At 35.6% G+C, this 24,370-nt stretch overlaps 1 protein-coding gene across 1 annotated transcript in view; it reads left to right on the forward strand.

Moving 5' to 3' along the window:
• Nucleotides 1–24,370, forward strand: part of IL1RAPL1 (interleukin 1 receptor accessory protein like 1) — a 1,349,174-nt gene that overhangs the window by 678,165 nt on the left and 646,639 nt on the right. Inside the window, exon 3 of the mRNA XM_003924076.3 lies at nucleotides 15,104–15,383. Coding sequence (XP_003924125.1) covers nucleotides 15,104–15,383 — 280 coding nt within the window. The remainder of the gene's footprint in view (nucleotides 1–15,103; nucleotides 15,384–24,370) is intronic.

Consider the following 24,370-nt stretch of genomic DNA (forward strand, 5'->3'; position numbering starts at 1 on the left):
AGCCAAAGAAGGATGCTGAATTGGATGAATGATGAAAAGTCATAAGTTCCTCTTTAAAGGTATTTATTAGTTAACCATACAAAAAGCATACTTTCACTCACTGAGAATTTAAACTTTTATTTAAATATTAATGATTACTGCATTGTTATGAGGTAGCATCTGCTAGGCCAAGCAAATTCCTCTAGTTTTGAGTTTAATAGCTGTTAATAAGCAGACTATAAAAATATCTGGCCGGGCACGGTGGCTCAAGCCTGTAATCCCAGCACTTTGGGAGGCCGAGGCGGGTGGATCACGAGGTCGAGAGATGGAGACCATCCTGGTCAACCTGGTGAAACCCTGTCTCTACTAAAAATACAAAAAATTATCTGGGCATGGTGGCATGTGCCTGTAATCCCAGCTACTCAGGAGGCTGAGGCAGGAGAATTGCCTGAACCCAGGAGGCGGAGGTTGCGGTGAGCCGAGATCACGCCATTGCACTCCAGCCTGGGTAACAAGAGTGAAACTCCGTCTCAAAAAAAATAAAAAATAAAAAAAAAAAAAATAACCTCACTGGTAATCCAGTGATAAAGCAGCACTTGATGATCTTTTCATTGCTAAGTAGCACTGAGGCAGCTTTGGATTTAGTAGATATTTTTATTATCAACTAGCTTGATTTTTCACATAGTTTTTCACATAGGTACTTCATTTTTCACATAGGTACTTCATTTCAAAATTTATCAACCCCTTTAAAATGTACATGAATTTCCCCACACTCATAAGCTTCACTCTCAAAGATAGGGGAAAATTAAAACAAAAGCAACAAAGATTGAATCAATGTAATTTTCTACTGTTTAAACATAGATTTCTACTTACCTTGATTGTTTAAGGAACGCCTGAAATCATGGCAGTAAACACTCTGGAAAGTAGAGTGTAAGGTTCAAGGCAAGCTTCTTATTTTTTTTTCCTGAGCCGCCATCATCTCTCACCTGAATTATTGCAGTGACCTTCTAATAGCTCTTCTTTTTGATAGGTGTCACCTACAATCTGTTTTCAACCAAACAGCCAGAGAGCCTTTTTTTAACAGCTTTATTGAAGTAGAATTGATATGTAATTAATCATATATATTTAAAGTGAGCAATGTGGTATGTTTTGCCATGTATTTAAACTCATGAAACTATCACCAATCAGGACTGTGAACATATCCGTCACTCTAAAACGTTCCTCATGGTCTTTTGCAATGCTCTCTCTCCTTTCTGTCCCAGACAACCACTGACTTGCTTTCTGCCACTATAGTTTGCATTTTCTAGAGTGTTATATAAATGGAATCATACAGTATGTACTCTGTTTTGTGTGGCTTCCTTTATGTAATTATTTTGAGATTCATCCATGTTACATGTATAAATAATTCTTTTTTTGTCTAATATTTCATTATATGACTACATTCATTATTTGTTTATTCACCTATTAGTAAAATTTAGGCTGTTTCCAATTTGGAGCTGCTCTGCGTAAGGCTGCTATGACCATTTGTGTGTAAATGAATAGATAGTTTTCTTTTCTCTTAGTCAAATACCTAGGAATGGAACAGCTAGGTGAAATGAAGTCAGTCCATTTGTTTTTTTGTGAATTATGCTTTTGGTGTCTTATCTAAGGAATCTTTGCCTAATCCAAAGTCAAAAAGATTCCCTTCTGTCTTTTCTAGAAGTTTTATAAGTTTATGCTTTACATTTGGATCCATTATACTTTTTAGGACAATTTTTGTATGTGGTAGAATATATGAATCGTTTAGATTTTTTGCATATGAGTACCCAAATACTGCAGCACCATGTGTCTGAAGGAGTATCCTGTTTGCACTGAATTGCCTTTTTGTTTTGTTGAAAATCAGCTGCAAATATATGTGTGGGTCTATTTATGGACTCTCTAATTTTATTACATTCATTTGTCTATCTTGATGACAAGACTTACTAGTTTGATGATGGTAACTTCACAATAAATTTTGAAATCAGGTAGCATAAAACTTCAAGTTTTCTTCTTTTAAAAAGTTATTTTGAATATAGCAGGTACTTAACATTTTCAGGTGAATTTTAGACTTAGAATTTGATTGTCATTGTATTAAATCTATATAACATTTTGGAGAGAATTGACTAACTTTTTTAAAAAAACTTCTATTTTATGTTCAGGGTTACATGTGCAGGTTTGTTATGTAGGCAAATTGTGTCTTGTGGGGATTTGGTGTACAGGTTATTTAATCACCAAAGTGACGAGCATAGTACCTGATAGGTAGTTTTCAATGTTCATACTCCTCCCACCATCCACTCTTAAGTAGGCTCTGTTGTCTGTTCTATTCTTTGTATCCATGTATACTTCATGTTTAGCTCCCACTTTATAAGTGAGAACAGGCAGTATTGGGTTTTCTGTTCTTGCGTTAGCTTACTTAGGATGATGACCTCCAGCTCCATTGATGTTTCTGCAAAGGACATGATCACACTGTTCTTTATGGCGTTGTAGTATTCCATGGCAAATATGTACCACATTTTCTTTATCCATTCTACCGTTGGTGGACATGTAGGTTGATTCCATGTCTTTGCAATTGTGAATAGTGCTGTGATTAAAACACACATACATATGTCTTTATGATAGAATGATTTATACTTTTTTGGATATATACCTGATAATGGGATTGCTGGATCAAGTGATATTTCTGCTTTAAGTTCTTTGAGAAATTGCCACGCTGCTTTTCACAGTCGCTGAACTAATTTAACTTCCTACTAGCTGTGTATAAGCATTCCCTTTTCTCCACAACTTTGCCAGCATCTTTTATTTTTTAACTTTTAAATAATAACTATTCTGACTGGTGTGAGATAATATCTCCTTGTGGTTTTGACTCATATTTCTCTAAAGATTAGTAATGTTGAGCATTTTTTCATGTGCTTTGTTGGCTGTGTGTATGTCTTCTTTTGAAAAATTTTGAATGGTGTTGTTTTCTGCTTGTTAATTTAAGTTTTTTGTAGATTCTGGATATTAGACCTTTGTTGGATGCATAGTTTCCAAATATTTACTCCCATTCTGTGGGTTGTCTGTGTACTCTGTTGATAGTTTGTTTCGCTTTTTTATATTTATTTATTTATTTTTGCTGTGCTGAAGCTCTTTAATTAATTAGGTCCTATTTGTTTACTTTTGCTTTTGTTGCAATTGCTTTTGGTGTCCTTATTATGAAATCTTTGTTATGGCCTATTTCCAGAATGGAATGTCCTATATTATCTTCCCGGATTTTTATACTTTTAGGCTGTACATTTATGTCTTTAAGTCATCTTGAGTTAATTTTTGTACATGGTGTAAGGAAGGGGTCCAGTTCAACATTCTGCATAATAAAACCGGTTATTTCAGCACCATTTATTGAATAGGGAGTCCTTTCCCCATGGCTTGTTTTTGTCAACTTTCTCAAAGATCATAGGGTTGTAGGTGTGTAACATTATTTGTGGGCTTTCTATTCTGTTCCATTGGTCTGTGTGTTGTGTTTGTACCATGCTGCTTTGATTACTGTATAGCCTTATAATGTAATTTGAAGTCAGGTAATGTGATACTTCCAGCTTTGTTGTTTACTTAGGATTGCTTTGGGTATTCCATATGTTGTTTGCTTCCATATGAATTTTAAAATAGTTTTTTTTCTAATCCTGTGAAGAATGTCATTGGTAGTTTCATAGGAATAGCATTGAATCTATGAATTGCTTTGGGCAGTATGGCCATTTAAAAATATTGATTCTTCCTATCCATGAGCATGGAATGTTTTTCCATTTTTTTCATGTTACTGATTCCTTTCAGTGTGTTTTATACTTCTCCTTATAGAAATCTTTCACCTCCTGGGTTACCTGTATTCCTATGGTTTTGTTTTTGTTTTTGTTTATGTTTTTGTGACTCTTGTGAACAGGCTCATGTTCTTGATTTGTTCTCATCTTGGACCTTGTTGGTATATGGAAATGCTACTGATTTTGTACATTGATTTTGTATCCTAAAAGTTTGCTGATGTTGTTTATTAGATCTAGGAGTTTTGGGCAGAGACCATGGGGTTTTCCAGTTCTCTGCAAACAGGGATAGTTTGACTCTCTTCCTATTTGGATGCCTTTTATTTCTTTCTCATGCCCAATTGCTCTGGCTAGTGCTTCCAATACTATGTTAATAGGAGTGGTGAGAGTGGGCATCCTTGTCTTGTTTCAGTTCTCAAGGGGAATGATTCTAGTTTTTGCCCCTTCAGTATTATGTTGGCTATGGGTGTGTTATGGATGGCTCTAATTATTTTGACATATGTTCCATCAATGTATAATTTCTTGAGTGTTTTACCATGAAGGCATGTTGGCTTTTGTGAAAAGCCTTTCCCACATCTATTGAGATGATCATATGGTTTTTGTTTCTAATTCTGTTTATGTGGTATATCACATTTATTAATTTGTGTATGTTGAACCAACTTTGCATCCCAGGGATGAAGCCTACTTCATCATGGTGAATGAGCTTTTTGACGTTCTGCTGGATTTGGTTTGCTAGTATTTTGTTAAAAGTTTTTGCATCTATGTTTATCGGGGATATGGGCCTAAAGTTTTCTTTGCTGTTATTGTTGTTGTTGTTGTGTCTCTGCTAGGTTTTGGTATTCGAATGATACTGGTGTCATAGAATGAATTAGGGAGGAGTTTGTCCTCCTCAATTTTCTAGAATAGTTTCAGTAGGAATGGTACCAGCTCTTCTTCATACATCTGGTAGAATTCAGCTGTAAATACGTCTGGTCCTAGGCTTTTTGTGGTATGTAGGTTTTTTATTACTGATTCAATTTCAGAACTCATTATTGTTCTGTTCTGTTACTGTTCTGTTCAAAAATATGGTTTCTCCCTGGTTCAATCACTTATAAAGCTTGGTTTGGCTGGATATGAAATTCTTATTTAGATTCTCATTTTTCTTTTTCTTTTTTTTTTTTTAAGAATTCTGAATATAGGCCCCCAGTCTCTTCTGGCTTGTAGGGTTTTTGCTGAAAGGTCTATTGTTAGCCTCATGGGGTTTCTTTGTAGGTGACCTGTCCCTTCTCTCTCGCTGGCTTTAACATTCTTTCATGTATTTCAACCTTGGAGAATCCGATAACTATGTGACTTGGGGATGGTTGTCTTGTACAGTACCTATGTTGCAGAGATTCTCTGCATTTTCTGAACTTGAATGTTGGCCTCTCTAGCATAGTTAGGGAAACTTTCGTGAATGATGTCCTCAAATATGGTGTTTCTGTCTCTTTTTCAGGGATGCCAGTGAGTCTGAGATTTGATCTCTTTACATAATTCCATATTTCTTAGAGGTTTTGTTGATTCTTTTTTATTCTTTTTTATTTTTGTCAGATTGATTTAATTCAGAGAACCAGTCTCAAAGCTCTTTGCTCAGCTTGGTCTATTCTGCTACTGATACTTGTGATTGTATTATGAAATTTTTGAAGTCAGTTTTTCCACTCTATCTGATCAGTTTGGTTCTTTCTTAACATGTCCATTTTGCCTTTCAGCTCTTGTATCTTTTTATTGTATTCCTTAAATTCCTTGGATTCAGTTTCAACTTTCTCCTGAATCTTGATAATTTTCATTTCTATTTATATTCTTAATTATATATCTGTCATTTCAGCCTTTCAGCCTTTCAGCCTAGTTAAGAACCATTGCTGGGGAACTAGTATAGTTGTTTGGAGGTAAGAAAACAGTCTGGCCTTTTGAGTTGCCAGAGATCTTACACTGTTTCTTTTCTCATCTGTGTGGGTTGATGTTCCTTCAGTCTTTGAAGTTGCCATCCTTTGGATGGCACTTTTTGCTTTTACGTTCTGTGATACCAGTAGGGGTTTGATTGTGGTATAAGGTGGGTTCAGTCAACTGGCTTCTTTTCTGGAAGATTTTAGGGACCAAGGCTCAACACAGCACTCCTGGGCTGTGTGTTCTAACTCTGAGGGGCTTTTACCGGACTCCTGCCTTTGCTCTCTAGCCCCTTGAGGTTAAGAACTTGTTGTACTGGAGGGACCTAACTGTTCTTGGTCCACTGACCACAACATGCTGATGGAGAGTGCTGGCCAAAGCACTCTGTTAGGTCAGTAGCAGTGGGATTTGTGCTCACTTTGGTGTGCCAGCAGCCACAGCATGTATGGTGGGGTACATTTTTTAGCTGACCAGGGACACCAGGGTTGCTGTCATATGTGCTAGCGCTTGCACCTGCAGTGGTGGGGGTCGGATACTGGCAGAGGCAGGGTTTCTTGTGCTTGTGCACACATTCACACCGGTGGTGGCAGAAGCAGGATTGCTGGTATTCATGCACGTGTTTGCACTGGCAGCAGTAGTGGCACGGTGGGGGTGGGGTTGCCCATGCCCATGAAAACCATCTTTTATATTTGAATTTGTTAATCATTTAAAAATATATGTGTGTCTTAAAACATCTCATTGTATGCCTTAAATATATACAATTTGTATTTGTAAATTATATCTCAATACATTTGGAAAAAGAAATACATGCAAAGTTACATAAATATCCCCACAATGTTTCCTCAGGTTATCACCCCTTTTTTCTTACTTGAGTCTGAGAGTGTTTATGAAAATGCTATGAAAATGAAGAAGTACTAAAGAGATAACATGGATGAATATTATTATATGTATGACAAAAATGAGAAAGAAAGTTCCTGAAAGAGGTGCACAGATAAATTTTTGTAATACCCTGAACAAAATGCAGTATGTCAACAGATCCCAATCATAATAAATATGTGATTACACATACAAATGTAGATGAATGCCGAAAACATTTGTATGTACAGCTAATCCATTTACAATATATTATATATTTCATGAGACTTATTCTGTAATAAAATCTAGACTCAGCATCACTTAAAAATGGTTGTAACCTTTTTAAAAATTCTCACTTAGAAATTCACTTGGCGGAGCAATACACAAGCTGTGTGTGTCTAACTTTCCCCTACAATCTCTGTAAGAAGTTAATCAAACAGGCAATTAATCTGTATGGTATTATTCATCTGAAAGCATATGCATATTAAAATACACAACAGACTTCATTCTCATTTTCCTTGAATTTTTCTCTAATGCCAGGGGCTTGAATGTCCAGCAGTGCTCACAATATGAAAAGGATACATGGCAGTGCTTTTGTTGTACATACCAGAAAGTACAAGCGATAACATTCTGCTATATAAACACCTGTAATGAAGACAGAAAATGTGTAGTAAGCTAACAAACAAGACTTTGGCCTCAACCACACTTACCTCTTGCCTTGAATCTACTTCTGCTCTTCATGTCCATTAATAATGCTACAATCTTCTCTGGATTCCTGATTTGAAGTCTCAGAATCATCCTTGACTCCTCCTTCTCCTTCATCTGTCCCTTCCGATCAATTTCAGCGTCTTGTTATTCTTCCCACATTTCCTTGTCATATCCTTTGCTACTTCTTTTTTTTAACCTCTATTTTAAGAAAATTCTGAGTTGTCTCCTTAACTCCTAGCTATCCCCATGCAATCCATCCTTGATACTGTCCTGAAAGTGATATTTCTAAAGTGTAGATAAGATAATACGACTTCTTTTGCAGACATTTGTCACTTTCTACATTGGTTTGAGCAGTATTCTTCAAAGTGTCATCCCTGGACCAACAGTATCACCTGGGTACTTTGTAGTAATGCAAATTCTTAGGTCCCAATCCAGACCTTCTGAATCTGAAACTCTGAGAGGGAAGCACAAAACTCTGTGTTGTAAAAACTCCTCCAGGTGATTCTGATGCACAACAAAATTTGAAAACTACTGAGCTACGGAATTAAGTTCAAGTTTCTTGGCATGGTGTTTTGCCAAACCTGTGCTTTCTGAACTTATTTTCACTTCCTTATACTCTTCTCTATCCCTCACCACTCCACTACTTCAGAACCTTACCATGTACTGTCCTATTTACTGGTATGTCTCATTGGCTTGCAGTTTTCTCTTCTGGATCATCAAGTTTTGAACTAAGGCACATTTTGAATTTCATCTCTTTCTTAAAGGCCTTTTGATCTTCCTAGTCATATTTCCCGCTTCATTAGTTCACATGTGAAATGGAAAATAGTTCTGGGTTGAGAGGTAAAACAAACTTCTTGCTTTATGTTTCCTGAGTAATGTTATCTTTGCCCTCAGATTTTATTCATTCTTTCTTGTGCTATACATGGTTTTTGACAAGTCTGTTCCTACGTATAAATGATATCTTCAAGGGGGATGCTACTCTCGGTAATCTTTGTCATGGAAGAGTAAGTTGCATATCATATGTGGTCTATAACGTGGATTGACACCAATATATGACTTGAACTTTAATGCACGATTATTATATGTGTTCATTGATGAAAACAATAGTCCATTTGGGATTGTTATAAAATTTAAAGACCTTTTTTAACTTGCTATCTTGAAAAGTGTGATTCTGTTCTTACGTATGCTCTAAAACAAAAACAAAATTAATCTGTACCTTGAACCCTATTACTTTCTCTTTAAAGGATCAATTTCCAGGGTAGGTGTCCTGCCATCTAACAGGCCTTCCCTGTGAGGCTCCTCTAAATTGGGAAAAGGATTAAATTTGATCAGTGTTTGTTTGATCTGTTGCTCATCATCTTGATATTTAATCCAGTGTCTAACAAGTGTCCCAAAGGAATAAAATGTCTGAAGCTGGCAATACTTTTTAACTAAACTGTCTGAACATATTCTTATCAGTTTTTCCCCAAATAGAGCGTTTTGTGGAGACATACATGAGCTAAATACATAATATAGTAGTATGCTTAATGAATGTAAAACAGTAAACTATATTTAATATATCAGCAAGTGTTACTGAGTTCTGAGGTACACTCAATTTTGTGAAATCAAATTATTCTGAGTTAAAAAATTGTATTGCTTTGCAATATTATAAAGGAAAAATGCATACTGCTATTTTTAAATTATTCAGGTTAAAATACGTATAAACAATAATTATGAGTGATTGTGCTAACACCAAAGAGATACATTTTCAATGCCCATTTAAGTGAACAGTTATTTAGTTATTCACTAATTTATTCAACACACATTTATTGATTGTCTATTATACCCGAAATAGATAGATATGGAAATAGCTGTAAATTTATAATTAGAGTTAAATGAGTTTTTTTTTTTTTCTTTTTTAGAGATGGGGTCTCGCTTTGTTGCCCAGACTAGACTCAATCTACTGGGCTCAAGTAATCCTCCTACATCAGCCTTTCGAATTGCTGGGACTACAGGCACATGCTGCTGGGTTCAGTTTGAGATTTAGATAGGTGATGGATACAAAGGTAGATAAACAGATAGCTAGACAGAGATAGAAATAGAGAGAAAAATAGAGAAAGATAGAGACATAAAGATAGTGATAGAAATCTGAAACTCTGAGAGGGAAGCACAAAACTCTGTGTTTTAAAAAGTACGGTAAAATCCTACTTTTTAGAGTCTTCACACTTCAGTGATCAATGAAATGCATGTAAGCAAATAGTGATTTATTACAATACATGCTAATGAAAGTATGTATTAGCTAGAGAACTCAGGATAACGAAATAATCCAAATAATGAAAAAAGTATTTAAAGTCAAAGATAGACCATATGTACCAAGATGTTACATATCTGTATCAATTTCTTATGCCCAGACTAATAAAAGAAAATGAGGATCCAGATTTTCTTATAGCACGACGTGCATCTGTTTGTGTTTGCTTAAATAGCAGGGCCTTTTCTGCTCCTGTTCAGTGTGGGAATGGAGAACAGAACATCCCTTATGTTCCATGTACTGTGTTAGGTACTTTCTCATGTTACTTCTGAACACTAAGAAAAGTAAAAATGAAGAGTCAAAAACAATATGCCTTAAGCTGAATTTCCTTAATGCAAGGCCGGAGTAACATGATCCCACACAGATGCATGGGACCTTCAAATTAACTGTTCAAGGATTGTTTGGAGAAAATTAACCTAAAACATTGAGGATTTGTTTACATGTAGACACATACAAGGAAGAGGAACCCTTATGAAGAATTTTTCTCAGCCAAAATGAAGTGTCGAGCTTTTAAAAAGGCAAAGTTAGAAGTTTGGGGTGTTTTTTGTGTTTGTTCCTCCAACAACAAGAGTTGCTGCAAAGTGAGAATTGCTACCCCTAGTTTTTAGTTATTATTTCAAGGTATCTACTCAAGTAGACACAGACTGAGTATTCTTTTTTCTGAAATTCTCGGGACCAGAAGTGTTTTAGATATCAGATCTTTTTCAAATTTTAGAATACTTCCATATGCAGCATATAATGAGATATCTTGGGGATGGGACCTAAGTCTGAACATGAAATTAATTTATGTTTCATATGTAGCTTATACACATAGTCTGAAGGTAATTTTGTATTTTCCATGGAGATGCTAAATAAATTGCGTGCTGTGAACCTACATTTTGACTGAAACCCATCACATAAGATCGGGTTTCAAATTCTCCATTTGTGGCATCATATCAGCTGGCACTAAAAATGTTTTGAATTTTGGAGCATTTTCGGTTTCAGATTTTCTGATTAGGGATGCTCAATTTTATTTTAAAATAACATAACTGATCCTATAAATATAGTATTTCATTTTCATATTAGTATGCAACATGTATAAATTATATTGTTAGACTTTTTTGAAAGAATTCAAACTTCAAGTTAGTTACCATGGAAATATTTTTAGCTCTTACATATGTAGTAATAGTGACTTAATTAAAAGTACTTTCTCTAATCTTTAATCTTTTGTAACGAAAGCTAAACAAAAGCTACATATGTAGCTTTTGTTCATAGTACATCAGTAGTAAAGAAATTATTTCTGAATCTTAATTTCATTACTGTCTTCATATAGGCTCACAGAACAGTATGGGTGGTAACAAAAATGAATGAACATGGTTCTTCTTATTCCTACTCCCCAATGTAACTTTATGGCTTCCTTCATAAACTCCCATTGGCTGTGAAAGAACATGTACTGCAGAGAAATGTTGAACTAGAGTATTTCCATAGAATCCTCCCATCAGAGAACGAAAGTACCAATAGCAAATTTTCTGAGGCTTATAGAAGGGTATTTTATTCTAAAAGAGAGAAAAAGAGATTAAATACTACCAGTGTACACAATTACCTGATGATAATTTTAAAAAATAATAGCAATAAACGTTATATAAATTAAATACAATTAATGTGTAACGAAATCAACAGTGTCTAGAAATATGCTTTTGGAATAATTTTTCCCAAGCCAACAGAGTTTGTGTGCTGAAGTAAGAAAAAACTGAATGGATCAACAGCAATTCTGTTCATCAAGAGTTCGATTTTAAGTTATCACATATCTTTTTAAGATTTAAAATGTCTCACTACACAAGGTTTAAAAATATACTTTGTGGCTGTATTTTTAAAGTCTTCATTCACAAGGAGATGTTTATTGAAGTATTTGGAGATGAAATGTCATTATGCTTCTAATTTATTTTCAGCTGATTTAGACCAATAATACAACATACAAGAGAGAGCATGTGTACAAATGAGGCAAAATGTTAACAAAGAAAAAGATATATCCCCTTTATCACTTCTTTCATTTAGTGAAATGTTTTGTTATAACTATTTAAATCATCATTCGTTTAAATGACTTTAGTCAAATAATTTGAGTATGTTTTGAATTGTTCTTTATAGTGTTTGCCATCTTTTTCCTAGAATTATTGAACCATTTTAATTTGATAGTTTATTTTTGAACAGCATGCATTTAGTTAAAGGGTAGTAAAACCTCCCAAGCCATCCTCCATCTGTTTCCGTATTAAAATGAACACCAGGTGCCTCTAATGTCCAAAGTGCCATTTCTTCATTTTACCTCTAACTTTTCTTTGGCACGTGATGTTGAACCATTTGAAACTTTTTTTCTTGACTGATAGTTAAGTATTTAATAACACTAATTTTAAGGAAAATTTGTGATTTTCTTCCAACATTTTCTCAGAAAGCGTATTCTGGAAGTGTGTAATAATATCTATAAGTATTCCCAGTACAACTCTTCCTCTTTTCTCTTGGTCTAATTTGTTACTAACTTTTTAAAACTTTCTAGACTAATCATTTTGCTTACCTTCAAGCATTTTGCTTTATACTACAAATCTTCTGAGACTTGAATAATTTTATCTTACTGTTTATATACTGCTACCTTGAAGGTATTTCAACCTTTTTCATTGGTAACGATACCGTCCATGACAGCCAGTGTCAGTTATATTAACTTGATTCTATTGTAATTTACATAGTGGTAAATCAAAATAATTTTACACTTATAATCAGAATTATAACTTTTAAAAATTACAACCTAGAATTCATTGTGTGAAATTGGAAAGATACACAACTGTTTTAATAAATATTATATGCAATTATATAACTTGGACATCTCTGTGTAGTTTTTAAATCCTGTTTAACATGGTATGCTGGCTCTACAGTAGTCATTGACAGGAATGATGACAATGACTCAGACATTGATGATGCCCACAAACTTCCAGCATATTTACTCTAGACAGTACCTCAGTACAGCCCTTTAGTCAAAATTTTAGACCTAAATTTGGTACTTGAAATTAACTAAATCAAAGAAAGCTGTGAAATTCTCACCTTTATTAAAAAACAATATGTGGCAGTAGGGAGGATTAATTCTAGGTTCAGATATAGCTGGGTGAGAACCCCAGCACTCACCCTTATTAACTGACATGGAGTTTCTTCAACTGTATAATTTGGTAATTCAATTGTTTATTTTGTTTATGTATTCATGCTTCATTCATTCAATTAGTAAATGTATGCTGAACTTGTTCGCAGGCACAATTCTCGACACTGTGGCTGAAAAGGGAAGTGAGAAGGACAAAGTCCCTGCTCTCAGGTGGTTTACATTCAACCAGGGAGACAGAAAGCAAAGTAGATACATAATATAACATCAAATAGCAATAGGTCTTGTGAAAAAAATAGCAAGGCATACTCTGGATCCAGTGACCAGGATGGGAAGGCAAAAGGCCTCTCTGAGGAGGTGATATTTGGTGAGAAAGAGGAAGCCATGAGTTGGCTGGTGAAAAATGTTCTAGGCAGAGGGAAGAGCAAGTTCAAGTGCCTCAGTTTATATTTCTGTGAAAGGTAAATAAAAGTTTATAAACTCCTGGCATATCATTAAGTGCTTATTAGATGTTAGATATAATTTTAAGATAATAAATGAAGATAATTAATTCCACATGATATTATGTGTCTTCCTTGCTGTAAATGTACATCTTCCTTTTCATCTAGATCATTTTTCTTACCTTGAATACGATATTATTTATCCTGTTCTCAGAGCTGTTAGATTGCCCTCCTTTTAATTTGTAGTGAGTTTAACCCTGCTTGCAATACTCAAATATTATTGCTGTCAGAGGCCCTGTTTTCTCAGTCTTTGCCCTTTTGCTCAACATTTGTATACTCTGAGTAATGCCAAATTGATTTTCTTGCTAAGTGTTGGGCAACTGCCCTGTCTAAACAGTAAATTCACAACTTCTCCATGATGATGATGATGATGTTGATGTACCTGCCCTGTGGGAACCTTTTGTTTTGTATGTGTGTGCTGAGAGAGATGAGATTTAAAAAAAAAAAAATGGTGTCAAGGTGTCATTTGGAAGGTGGTACCTGCAGAAAACACAGAAAACCTAATCATACCCCACCCCCATCCTCCCGATTTCCCACCATGGTTTTTTGTTTACACTTCTCCGATTCTCCCAGAAGTCAGAGCAAAATAACTGTTTACCTCTGTCTCTGGCTGGGAAAAAAACACTACCAGAACTTAACTCTGTTTTATTGATTTCTATATTGTTTGGCTGTAAAACATTTATTCTCAATTGTGTCAGTTTGGATCCAATCAGAGAAAACACACAGTCATTTGAACAATGAAAGTTGATATAAATAATTATTAAAAGTAATGGGGGATTATAGTAATGAAGGGATTGGCTAGCATAAAAGAAAGATGTATTGGTTTGCTCAGGCTGCCATAATAAAATACCGTAGACTGAGTGGCTTAAACAAAATATATTTATTTATCATAATTCTGGTGTCTCGGAAGTCCAAGATCATGGTACCAGCCAATTTGGTCTTTTGCTTTCAGATGGTTACCTTCTTGCTGTGTGCTCACATGACCTCTTTTTTATAAGCACAAGTGGAGAGAGACAAAGAGTTAAGCTCTCTGGTGTCCCTTCTTATAAGGGCACTAATTCCATCAAGAACCTCCTTCCCGTGACCCTACTCATCTAACCCTAATTACCTCCCAAAGAAAGGCCTCATCTCCACTTACTGCCATATTGAGGGTTAAGGCTTCCACATATGGATTTTCAGGGGAGGGCACAAATATTCAGTCTATAGCAAAAGAGAGCCCTAAAGAATAGAGGAATCGTTACCATTATCCCTAGGGCTAAGATAGCACACCTAAGAAAAAGTCCCTAAGTTTTCATACCCAGAGCAGAGATCTGCACTCTATTGGGAAGGTACAACTATAGCTTACTGAATGGTAATAATCACTAAGTTGCCATACTAGCAGAACTTGTCAGAAATCTGTCCTCTTGATGTTAACAGAGACCCTCCCTCTAAGGTACCTGGGAAACATCGCCAAGCAGCCGGTTGCCAGGCAGTGTAGGAGCCAGGTGCTGAAGAAGCCTTGCTCACTGCAAGAGCCTGCCAAATGAGCACACTTGAAACAGGAAACAAATCCCTTTCTTTCTTCCTGAAATGTGTCACCAGTGCCCTCTCCCCACAAAGCTTCGGTGCCAGCTAGCAAACAAAAACATATCTCCAAGACCTAGATCTATTTTCACCGAGCAGGCAGAAAGGTACTTTTAGAACTAAAAGGCAATAAGTCAATAACCAGCACACTGATATAAACTAACAATAAATAACAGCAGAAGTAGACTAAATGAAGAATATATTGTTAGCAGAGTCCACTACTTTGCAGGGCCATTCTCAGTTTGATTCATTGCTGTGTGTTCTGTGCCTAGAATAAAATCTGACCCAATATGGATGTTCAGTAAATATTTGTTGGATGAATGAATAATTTAATTGCTTATTTTTTCCCTCTAATGTTTTTTTCTCTCTTTCTCTCTTTCTCTGTTTTTTACTATAGCTGATGGATGCACTGATTGGTCTATTGATATCAAGAAATATCAAGTTTTGGTGGGAGAGCCTGTTCGAATCAAATGTGCACTCTTTTATGGTTATATCAGAGCAAATTACTCCCTTGCCCAAAGTGCTGGACTCAGTTTGATGTGGTACAAAAGTTCTGGTCCTGGAGACTTTGAAGAGCCAATAGCCTTTGATGGAAGTAGAATGAGCAAAGAAGAAGACTCCATTTGGTTCCGGCCAACATTGCTACAGGACAGCGGTCTCTACGCTTGTGTCATCAGGTATCCTTTTAATTCTATTACTGCTGAATCAAATAAATCACGTGCTCCTTTCTCATACTTAAATCTTACTGCTATCTCTTTTACCTAAAGCCATTGTTTCAATATTTGCATGTGTTGCTGCTTTCTAAAATTTAAATTTAAAATCATAAAAAGATGGGATTGGAATTTATATTAGACATTATTTCTAGCTTATGGAGGAAAGAGATACCATCTGGGTATCTACTTATGTTACCAAGGATTACCAAAAACTATGAAATAAAATTTATAGAGGAAGTAAAATGGTGCAAATAAAACGTAAGCAAAGACTTGCAGAAAGGATGCATAGTTTCTTGCTAAATGGGTTGGAATATTTTGTTATTGCCCTTCACAGACAGATAGAGCATGGATACTTCTGGTTCACACACATTTGCAAAGATGATTTAGGTACTGTGTGTATGTGCACAGGGAGTGGAAGAAAGCATTACCATGTTAAAGAATATGAAGACTCTATTCCAGATTGCTTTGCTAACCAAAACTTCTGGGTCCATACAAAAATTTTCCCAAGTTTTTCAGTGCCAATACTGAAATTCATAACAAATTCTGTTTCTGTATCCCCAAGGATACTTATCATACGTCTACACATCTTTGTCAGTTTCTGCAGAGGCATATGCAGTTTGTTTAATGATAATGCACTGAAGCAGTATCTATGTAACACATTAACAGTTAAAAATCGCAGTTCAAACATTGAGCCCTCCGTGGATTGTGAATCACACTCTGCATGAACGTGTATGTCATTAGGCTATTAGAACATTAGCAAAGCTAGGTATAGTCATATAGAGGGTGTGTTGAAATCTATTTATTTGGCTTTCGGTATTTTGGCTTATTCAGAGAAATGAAGAATCTAAAGTAGTTCACTCCCAAACTCAGAGAAAGCCTCAGAATCACCTAGTGTCTTTTTCAAATAAAGAAATGTAACTGCCACTTCTGAAATCCTGATCAGCAGCTAACATTCCTCTGTCATAAATATCATGCCTCCTTCTCACTGTCATCTGTAATAATTACCTGTAAGCTGAGCTATGGCTACAGGTGTGCTAGGACATTGAAATAGGGTCAGGATGCACAAAAGTTGAACAGAAATGTATCCTTTTAACACTGACAACATATATTATGTTAGAGTTAATGTTGGAAATTATAAATGAATATAAGTAAAGAGTTGTGTTTGGGAAAAATGCCTAGTAGACTTTAAAACAAACAAACAAACAAACAAAAACCAAAGGTGTCTGACTGGGCGTGGTGGCTCATGCCTGTAATCCCAGAACTTTGGGAGGCAGAGGCGGGAAGATCACTTGAGGTCAGGAGTTCAAGACCAGTCTGGCTAATATAGCAGAAACCCATCTCTACTAAAAATTCAAAAAAATTAGTTGGGCATGGTGATGGGTGCCTATGATCCTAGCTACTCGGGAGGCTGAGGCAGGAGAACTGCTTGAACCCAGGAGGTAGAGGTTGCAGTGAGCGAAGATCACACCACTCTATTCCAGCCTGGGCAACAGAGTGAGACTCCATCTCAAAAACAAACAAACAAACAAACAAACAAACAAATCCATCATTCTTTTGGCAACTCTTCTTTCTCTTAGGGTTTACTAATCCTTTTATGATTTAACATAACTCTTAATAGAAGTAAAGGTTTTATAGGGGTACTGATCAATAACTGTGATACTAGTACAGTTAAAGAATACTGTTTGGACTAGTTATTCTCATCTGACCAATAGTTATTAGATTTTAATTTCATATCTGCTATGTTTCTTTTGAAAATCATTATTTCTTATTGTTCATGCATATGTTGCGGTGATTATTCAAGATAGGCAAATGTGTGTCCTCATTTATCTGACATTAGAATTGAGGTGGATGTCCATAGTTAACACTTCATTTCCTCGCTTATTATTGATGGGAAAATAATGATGTATTCACATTAGTAATCTGAATTTTGAAAACACTGAGGCTGCAATTCTCTGATGTATTTAAATATACACTGTGAACCAATACTCTGAGAAATTGCATTAAAATCCCTCTGAATTTTCAGTTGCAATAATGAATGAAAGGTTGAAAAGTTTCCAAAAGCTGACACTTGCCATATGTTCATATGTCTACATTTTAATAAAAGGTGAATCTAAAAGACACATACTTTAAAGTTTATATGTGTCAAGTGGCTTTCTAGAGAAAGGGATAAACTACAGGAAGAGATATTTTTGTCACTGAAATTCAAATATACCAATTGATTTGAAGCTAGTGTTGTTATGGCTTCCTTTTCCAATTTGGAAAGGGATGCTCAAAAATCTTTACAAACAGCATTTGAAATAGTATGGCTTGACGTGAGGGAAGCTCAAGAGCTGTCAGTTGAGTCACTGACATTTTGGCACGTTGTTAGCTATCAGGCCACTAAACTGTCACCATTAGTTTTTTAATAATCCACTTGCAAAGAATTTCAGAGGTTTGAAAATCTTAGGATGCATTCTAAGGTTCTAGCCTTTCTGATAAATACTGTGAGTATTAACTTGTCAATTAAGTTGTTTATCTAGTTTTCATTTACACTTAAATATATGCAATTAAATGGCACAAATAGTGGAAATTCCTAAGATTACTATCATTATAATGAACAAGGACTTTTTTATTGCCTTCTCTTAATGTCTATTTTGGACAAAATAATACCACACAATTCTTTGCTCCATACTTCTGGGCTCTTTACCCAGTTTACTCATTCTTGAATTTATATTTTATCTTTTACATGAAAAACTGAATGAAGGAAAGCTATGTAACAATTTCGTTTGTCTTTGTTTACAGTCATCTATGATGACAAGTTTACTTTTGAAAAAGTAAAAATTTGGTGGCCAGGTGTGGTGGTTCATACCTGTAATCCCAGCACTTTGGGAGGCCAAGGCAGGTGGATAGCTTGAGGCCAGGAGTTTGAGAACAGCCTGCATAACATAGCAAGACCTCGTGTCTACAAATATAAAACTTATAAAAAATTAGCCTGGTGTGGTGGAGTGCACCTATAGTCCTAGCTACTCAGGAGGATAAGGTGGGAGGATTTCTTGAGCCCAGGAGTTTGAGGCCGCAGTGAACTATGATCGTGCCACTGCACTTCTGCCTGGGCAACAGAATAAGACCTTGTCTATTAAAAGTGAAATGAAATAAAAATAAAATAAAATAAAATAATAGTTCCATATTCTTGACCTCCAAGTTTTTAATTCCCCTTTTCATAGTTATGCCCTATATATGCAAAGCTAGCTGGTACATGTGGAAGGATTCCAATGCCCCCCAATTGGTAGCATGCTAAGTTATTTGGCACCCGATTTTTTATTAAAATTTTATTTTTGAGACAATTGCAGGTTCATATTCAGTTGCAAGACATAACAGAGAGAGATACCATGAACCCTTTACCCAGATTTGCTTAGTGGTAACATTTTGTAAAACTGTGGTATAATATCATAATCAGGATATTGACATTGATATGGTCAAGATACAGAACAATGCTGTCACCTCAGGGGCCCCTCCTGTTGTTTTTTTATCGCTACATCCATCTCTACCTAACCCCAATCCCAAACCTCTAGGAACCACTAATCTATTCTTTATATTTATAATTTTGATGATGTATTAATGCATTATCAATTAAATCATACAGTGTATAACATAATGGAATTGGATTTTTCTCTCAACATAATTCCTTTGAAATCCATCTAAGTTGTTGCACATAAATAGTTCATTCCTTTTTGTTGCTGTGTAGAATTCCATGGTATAGACTACCACAATATTTATTCAGTTGTTGAAGGGCATCTTTATTGTTTCCAGCTTGGGGATATTAAAAATGAAGCTTCTATGAACATTCTTACTCAGTTTTTGGTAAGCATAAGTTTATTTTTCTGGGATAAAGGTGCAAGAGTGAATATGGATTGAATGGTAGTTGTGGGCTTAGTTTTATAAGAAAGTACTAAAGTATTTTTCAAAGTACCTATTCCATTTGCTGTTCCCACCAGCAAGTATGACTTCTCCACATCCTTGCAGCATTTGCTATCGTTACTACTTTTAAGTGTAGCCATTCTGGTAGGCACATTGTGATTTTACTTTGCATTTTCCTAATGGCTAATGATGACCAAAATTTTCATGTGTTGATTTGCCATCTCTCTTCTCATCAGTAAAATATCCATATCTTTGTACATTTTGTAATTGAATTATGTATGTCCTCACTGAATTGTGAGAATTCTTTGTATGTTCTAAATACTAATCCTTTTTGGAGATGTAATTTGCCAATAATTTCTGACTGTCTGTAGGTTATCTTTCATCCTTCTAACAGGGTCTTTTGCAAAACAGAAGTTTTAAATTACGATAAGGTTCAATTTGTGAAATCTTCCAGTTATGGACCATGCTTTAGGTGTGAAGTCTAAAAATTCTGCCAACTGCTAAGTCCTGAAGATTATTCCTTGTTTTATTTTTTTAAGATTTAAAGATTGTCAAAAATTCAATTGCTTTACATTTTACATTTAAGTCTGTAATTAATTTTGAATTAATATATATTTTTAAATGCTGATTTTATTATATGTATATATATATATTTATTTATTTATTTATTTTAAGTTCTGGGGTACATGTGTAGAATGTGCAGATTTGTTACACAGATAAACATGTACCGTAGTGGTTTGCTGTACCTATCAACCCATCACCTAAGTATTAAGCCCAGCATGCATCAGCTATTTTTCCTGATGCTCTCCCTCCCCCAGAACTCCCACCCAGCTCTGACAGGCCCCAGTGTGTGTTGTTCCCCTCCTTGTGTCCATGTGTTCTCATCATTCAGTTCCCACTTAGAAGTGAGAACATGTGGTGTTTGGTTTTCTGTTCCTGCATTGCTTTACTGAGGATAATGGCTTCCAGCTCCATCCATGTCCCTGCAAAGGACATGAGCTCATTATTCTTTATGGCAGCATAGAATTCCCTGGTATACATGTACCACATTTTCTTTATCCAGTGTATCATTGTCGGGCATTTGGGTTGATTCCATGTTTTTCTATTGTGAATATTGCTGCAGTGAACATATACTTGTATTTATCTTTGTAAGAGAATCATTTATAGTCCTTTGAGAATATACCCAGTAATAGAATTGCTGCATCAAATGGTATTTCTGTTTCTAGATCTTTGAGGAATCGCCACACTGTCTTCTACAATGGTTGAACTAATTTACATTTCTACTCACAGTGGAAAAGTGTGCCTTTTTTTCTGCAACCTTGACTGCATCTGTTGTTTCTTGACTTTTTAATATTCACCATTTTGACTTGTGTGAGATGATATCTCACTGTGGTTTTGATTTGCATTTCTCTAACGATAGTGACTTTGAACCTTTATTCATTTGTTTTTTGGCCACTTAAATGCCTTCTTTTGAAAAGTGTCTGTTCATATCATTTGCCTACTCTTTAATGGAGTTTTTGTTGTTTTCCTCACAAGTTTAAGTTTCTTGTAGACTCTGGATATTAGACCTTTGTCAAATGGATAGATTGCAAAAATTTTCTCTCACTCCGTAGGTTGTCTATTCACTCTGATGATAGTTTCTTTTGCTGTGCAGAAGCTCTTTAGTTTAATTAGATCCTATTTATCAATTTTTGCTCTTGTTGCAATTGCTTTTGGCATTTACATCATAAAGTATTAATTTTGAATTAATATTTATTTAAGGACTAAAGTTTATTTAAGTTAAGGCTTAGTTTTATAGGGATGGATATCCCATTGTTCTAGCACCATTTGTTGAATAGGCTATGCTTCCCCCCTTGAATTGCTTTTGCATCTTTATTCAACATCCATTGAGCATATTTTTGTGGGTTAATCTCTGTGTTCTTTATTCCATACCGTCATCTATCTCTCTGCCAATACCAAACTGTATTGTTTAGTATAGCTATATGGTGGCATAAATATCAACTAGAGTGTGTCCTCCTCCTTCATATGTCTTTTTAAAGATTGTATTTAGCTATTGCAAGGGCTATTATTTTTCATGTAAATTTTAGCCTAACTTTGTATATGTCCACAAAAGCCCCTACTAGAATTTTGGTAGCAATTTTATCAAGCCTATGGATCAGTTTGAAGATAAATAATATCTTTACTATATTGAGTCTCACAATCTATGAATGCAGTATGTGTCTCCATTTATTTAGAATTTCCTTCTTTGATTTCTTTCATCAGCATACAAATCCTGTAAATACTTCGTTAAAAGTTTTAACTATTTCATTTTCTTTGGAATGTTGTTAAATGATATCATCTGTTTAATGTTGGTGTCAACATGTACATTGTTTCTATATAAAAATGTGATTGGCTTTTCTGTGTTAACATTTTTAAAACACATTTTTTTTTTCAAATGGGATATCTATGATGTGTTATATCTGGTATGTAGTTCATTTGCCCAAGACTTGATTTTTCCTTTCAGGAGTATGTAACTTTTTTTCTCGTTGAAAAAACATGTTAAGTGAGCAGCTATCAAAGAGTACTTAAAGAAAATACATTTATTCACTCATACTGTGCTAATACTAGGATTAAAAAGATTTAAAGAAAAGTTTTTACTTTCAAGTAGTTTACCTAAGAGAAAATGAGTATGTAATCAATTGCTGTAGATACTATGAAAATAGTTTAGAATTCAGTGGAATTTTGCTGAGATAGAGTAGCCCCGTTCCTCTTAAACCTTACCTCTTACAACTAAAAAGCCTGCATGTAACAGCAAACAAGCATGAGAAGGCTCTGAAAGATGGAAGAAATACCTATGAGAAAGACGTCAGAACTTGAAGAATGACATGGCTCACTATCCTGTCTGCTCTTCACAGATTAAGGCATAAATTCTTATCATATTTTCACCTTGCTCCTTCATTCGAAATTCAATAGTTTCATTGCCTACCTGAATAATACATATTTATTTCTTGAAGAAAATCCAGTTTATGTTTACTTTCCTTCTATCTTTTCTATAATCGCTTCAAAACCAATTGTTTCCTATACCTGTTCTGGGGCGGAAACACCCGAAAACTTTGTAGTTTAAAACGATAATCACTTTATTTGCACATGATTCTGTAATGTGGGCTGGACTCCACTAGGTGGTTCTTCCAGTGATCTTGCCCGTGGTCACGTGTGGCTGGAGTCCACTACAATATAGGGTTTGCTGAGCCTGTTTCTCTATTATTTCTGAGGACCTGTCTCTCTCTCTCCATATTCTTTTTCCATCTATCTTTCCATCAAGTCAGGTGGATTTTTATTTGGCAATCGGAACTCCTAACTACTTATCAAGCATCTCCTCGAGTCATGCCTACTGATGTTCCATGAACCAAGTGTTGAGATAATACAGGAGAAGACTTTACAGAGGCTTTGAGGTGTGGTTTATTGGTAGGGCCACCAAAGTAATAGTCTAAGAGTCAGTCTTTTGACCCTTAATACTGTAATTCACATCCTTATAAATGCAAGGTGTACTGACCCCATTCCTGAAACCTCCAAAGTCTTATCTTTCTGTGGCATCAGGATCGCAATAGAAGTCGATGATCTTATTATCCAAGTCAGTTCTGAGTGTGAACGAGGTTCTTCGTGCTTAGTTCCCTGAATACAACTGCTCAGGAGTGGCTGTTCTTCATCTAAAGCCCTGTGAACTAAAAAGATATGTAATTTGGCCCACACATAGCCCACATCAATAGTGAGATAGGGATAATATCACTAAACTACATATCCCCATTTGAAATGGGAGCTGGGGATAGGAGATACAGAGCAGTCACATGGCAATTCTAAAATTCACCTGGATCCATGACACCAATTTCTTAATTAGGTCTCAGTTCTGCTTACTGGAGGTGGTTCTCTGACGTTCTTGTGTCCATCCTCTTCCTTTCCATATAAAATGAATGACCCAGAGGCCCCTTTTCAATTTGAACTTTATCCCTTTTAGTATAAGGTGGTATGGTTCCTTAAAATGTTGTGCAACTTCCATATATTAAGTTGTAATCCACTTCATTAAGCCGAAGCCATACCCATAAATATCTTCAGGAAAGATGCCCCTCTACTTTGCTGTTCAAGTCAGGATGCTGGAGGACAATGTACCAAAGATTTTTTTTTTTTTGGAGACGGAGTTTCCCTCTTGCTACCCAGGCTGGAGTGCAATGGCGCGATCTCGGCTCACCGCAACCTCCGCCTCCTGGGCTCAGGCAATTCTCCTGCCTCAGCCTCCTGAGTAGCTGGGATTACAGGCACACGCCACCATGCCCAGCTAATGTTTTGTATTTTTAGCAGAGACGGGGTTTCACCATGTTGACCAGGATGGTCTCGATCTTTTGACCTCGTGATCCACCCGCCTCGGCCTCCCAAAGTGCTGGGATTACAGGCTTGAGCCACCGCGCCCGGCTACCAAAGATTTTTAAATACGTTTTGCCTCGCTAGTCTTAGGGTATGCCTCATAGGCCCTTCTAGCTAAGAATCTTAGAGTCTGTAGAGTCTGTCTCATAGACTTTCTTAGTTATCTTCTCTGGATGATGGAGTATGCATTGTATACTAAACATATTACCTCAGACATTTTTCTCCCTCAGAATCAATATGAGGTGTTTGTCAATAAGAAAGCACTCAATACATAGCTATTGAATGAAATAATGAGTGATTGGGTTAGTGTTCCTTAGAATACTTTGAGGAAAACACTGCTATAGACAAAATTGCACAATTTTCTGATTCCTATCATTTTCTATGAGAAAATAATTCTATTTCTTATGGCATCTCTTGTCTGAAACTAACACAAATTATTCATGACTTGTCCTAAATCATGATTTTTGGTATTTCATATGACAATTTTCTATCTTTTGACAGAATATACCTTTACTGTCACTGGGTAGAAATGAAAACTAATAAAATGTTATATCTGATAAACCTGCACTAGTAATTGCTATCACTGTAGTAAAAATAATTTAAGTATTTTTTTAAGATCTGTATGATACAGTATACTTTTAATATTTATGAATTTTTAT

This window comes from Saimiri boliviensis, chromosome X, assembly GCF_048565385.1.
Source record: "Saimiri boliviensis isolate mSaiBol1 chromosome X, mSaiBol1.pri, whole genome shotgun sequence".
In the NCBI taxonomy this organism is placed as follows: Eukaryota; Metazoa; Chordata; class Mammalia; order Primates; family Cebidae; genus Saimiri; species Saimiri boliviensis.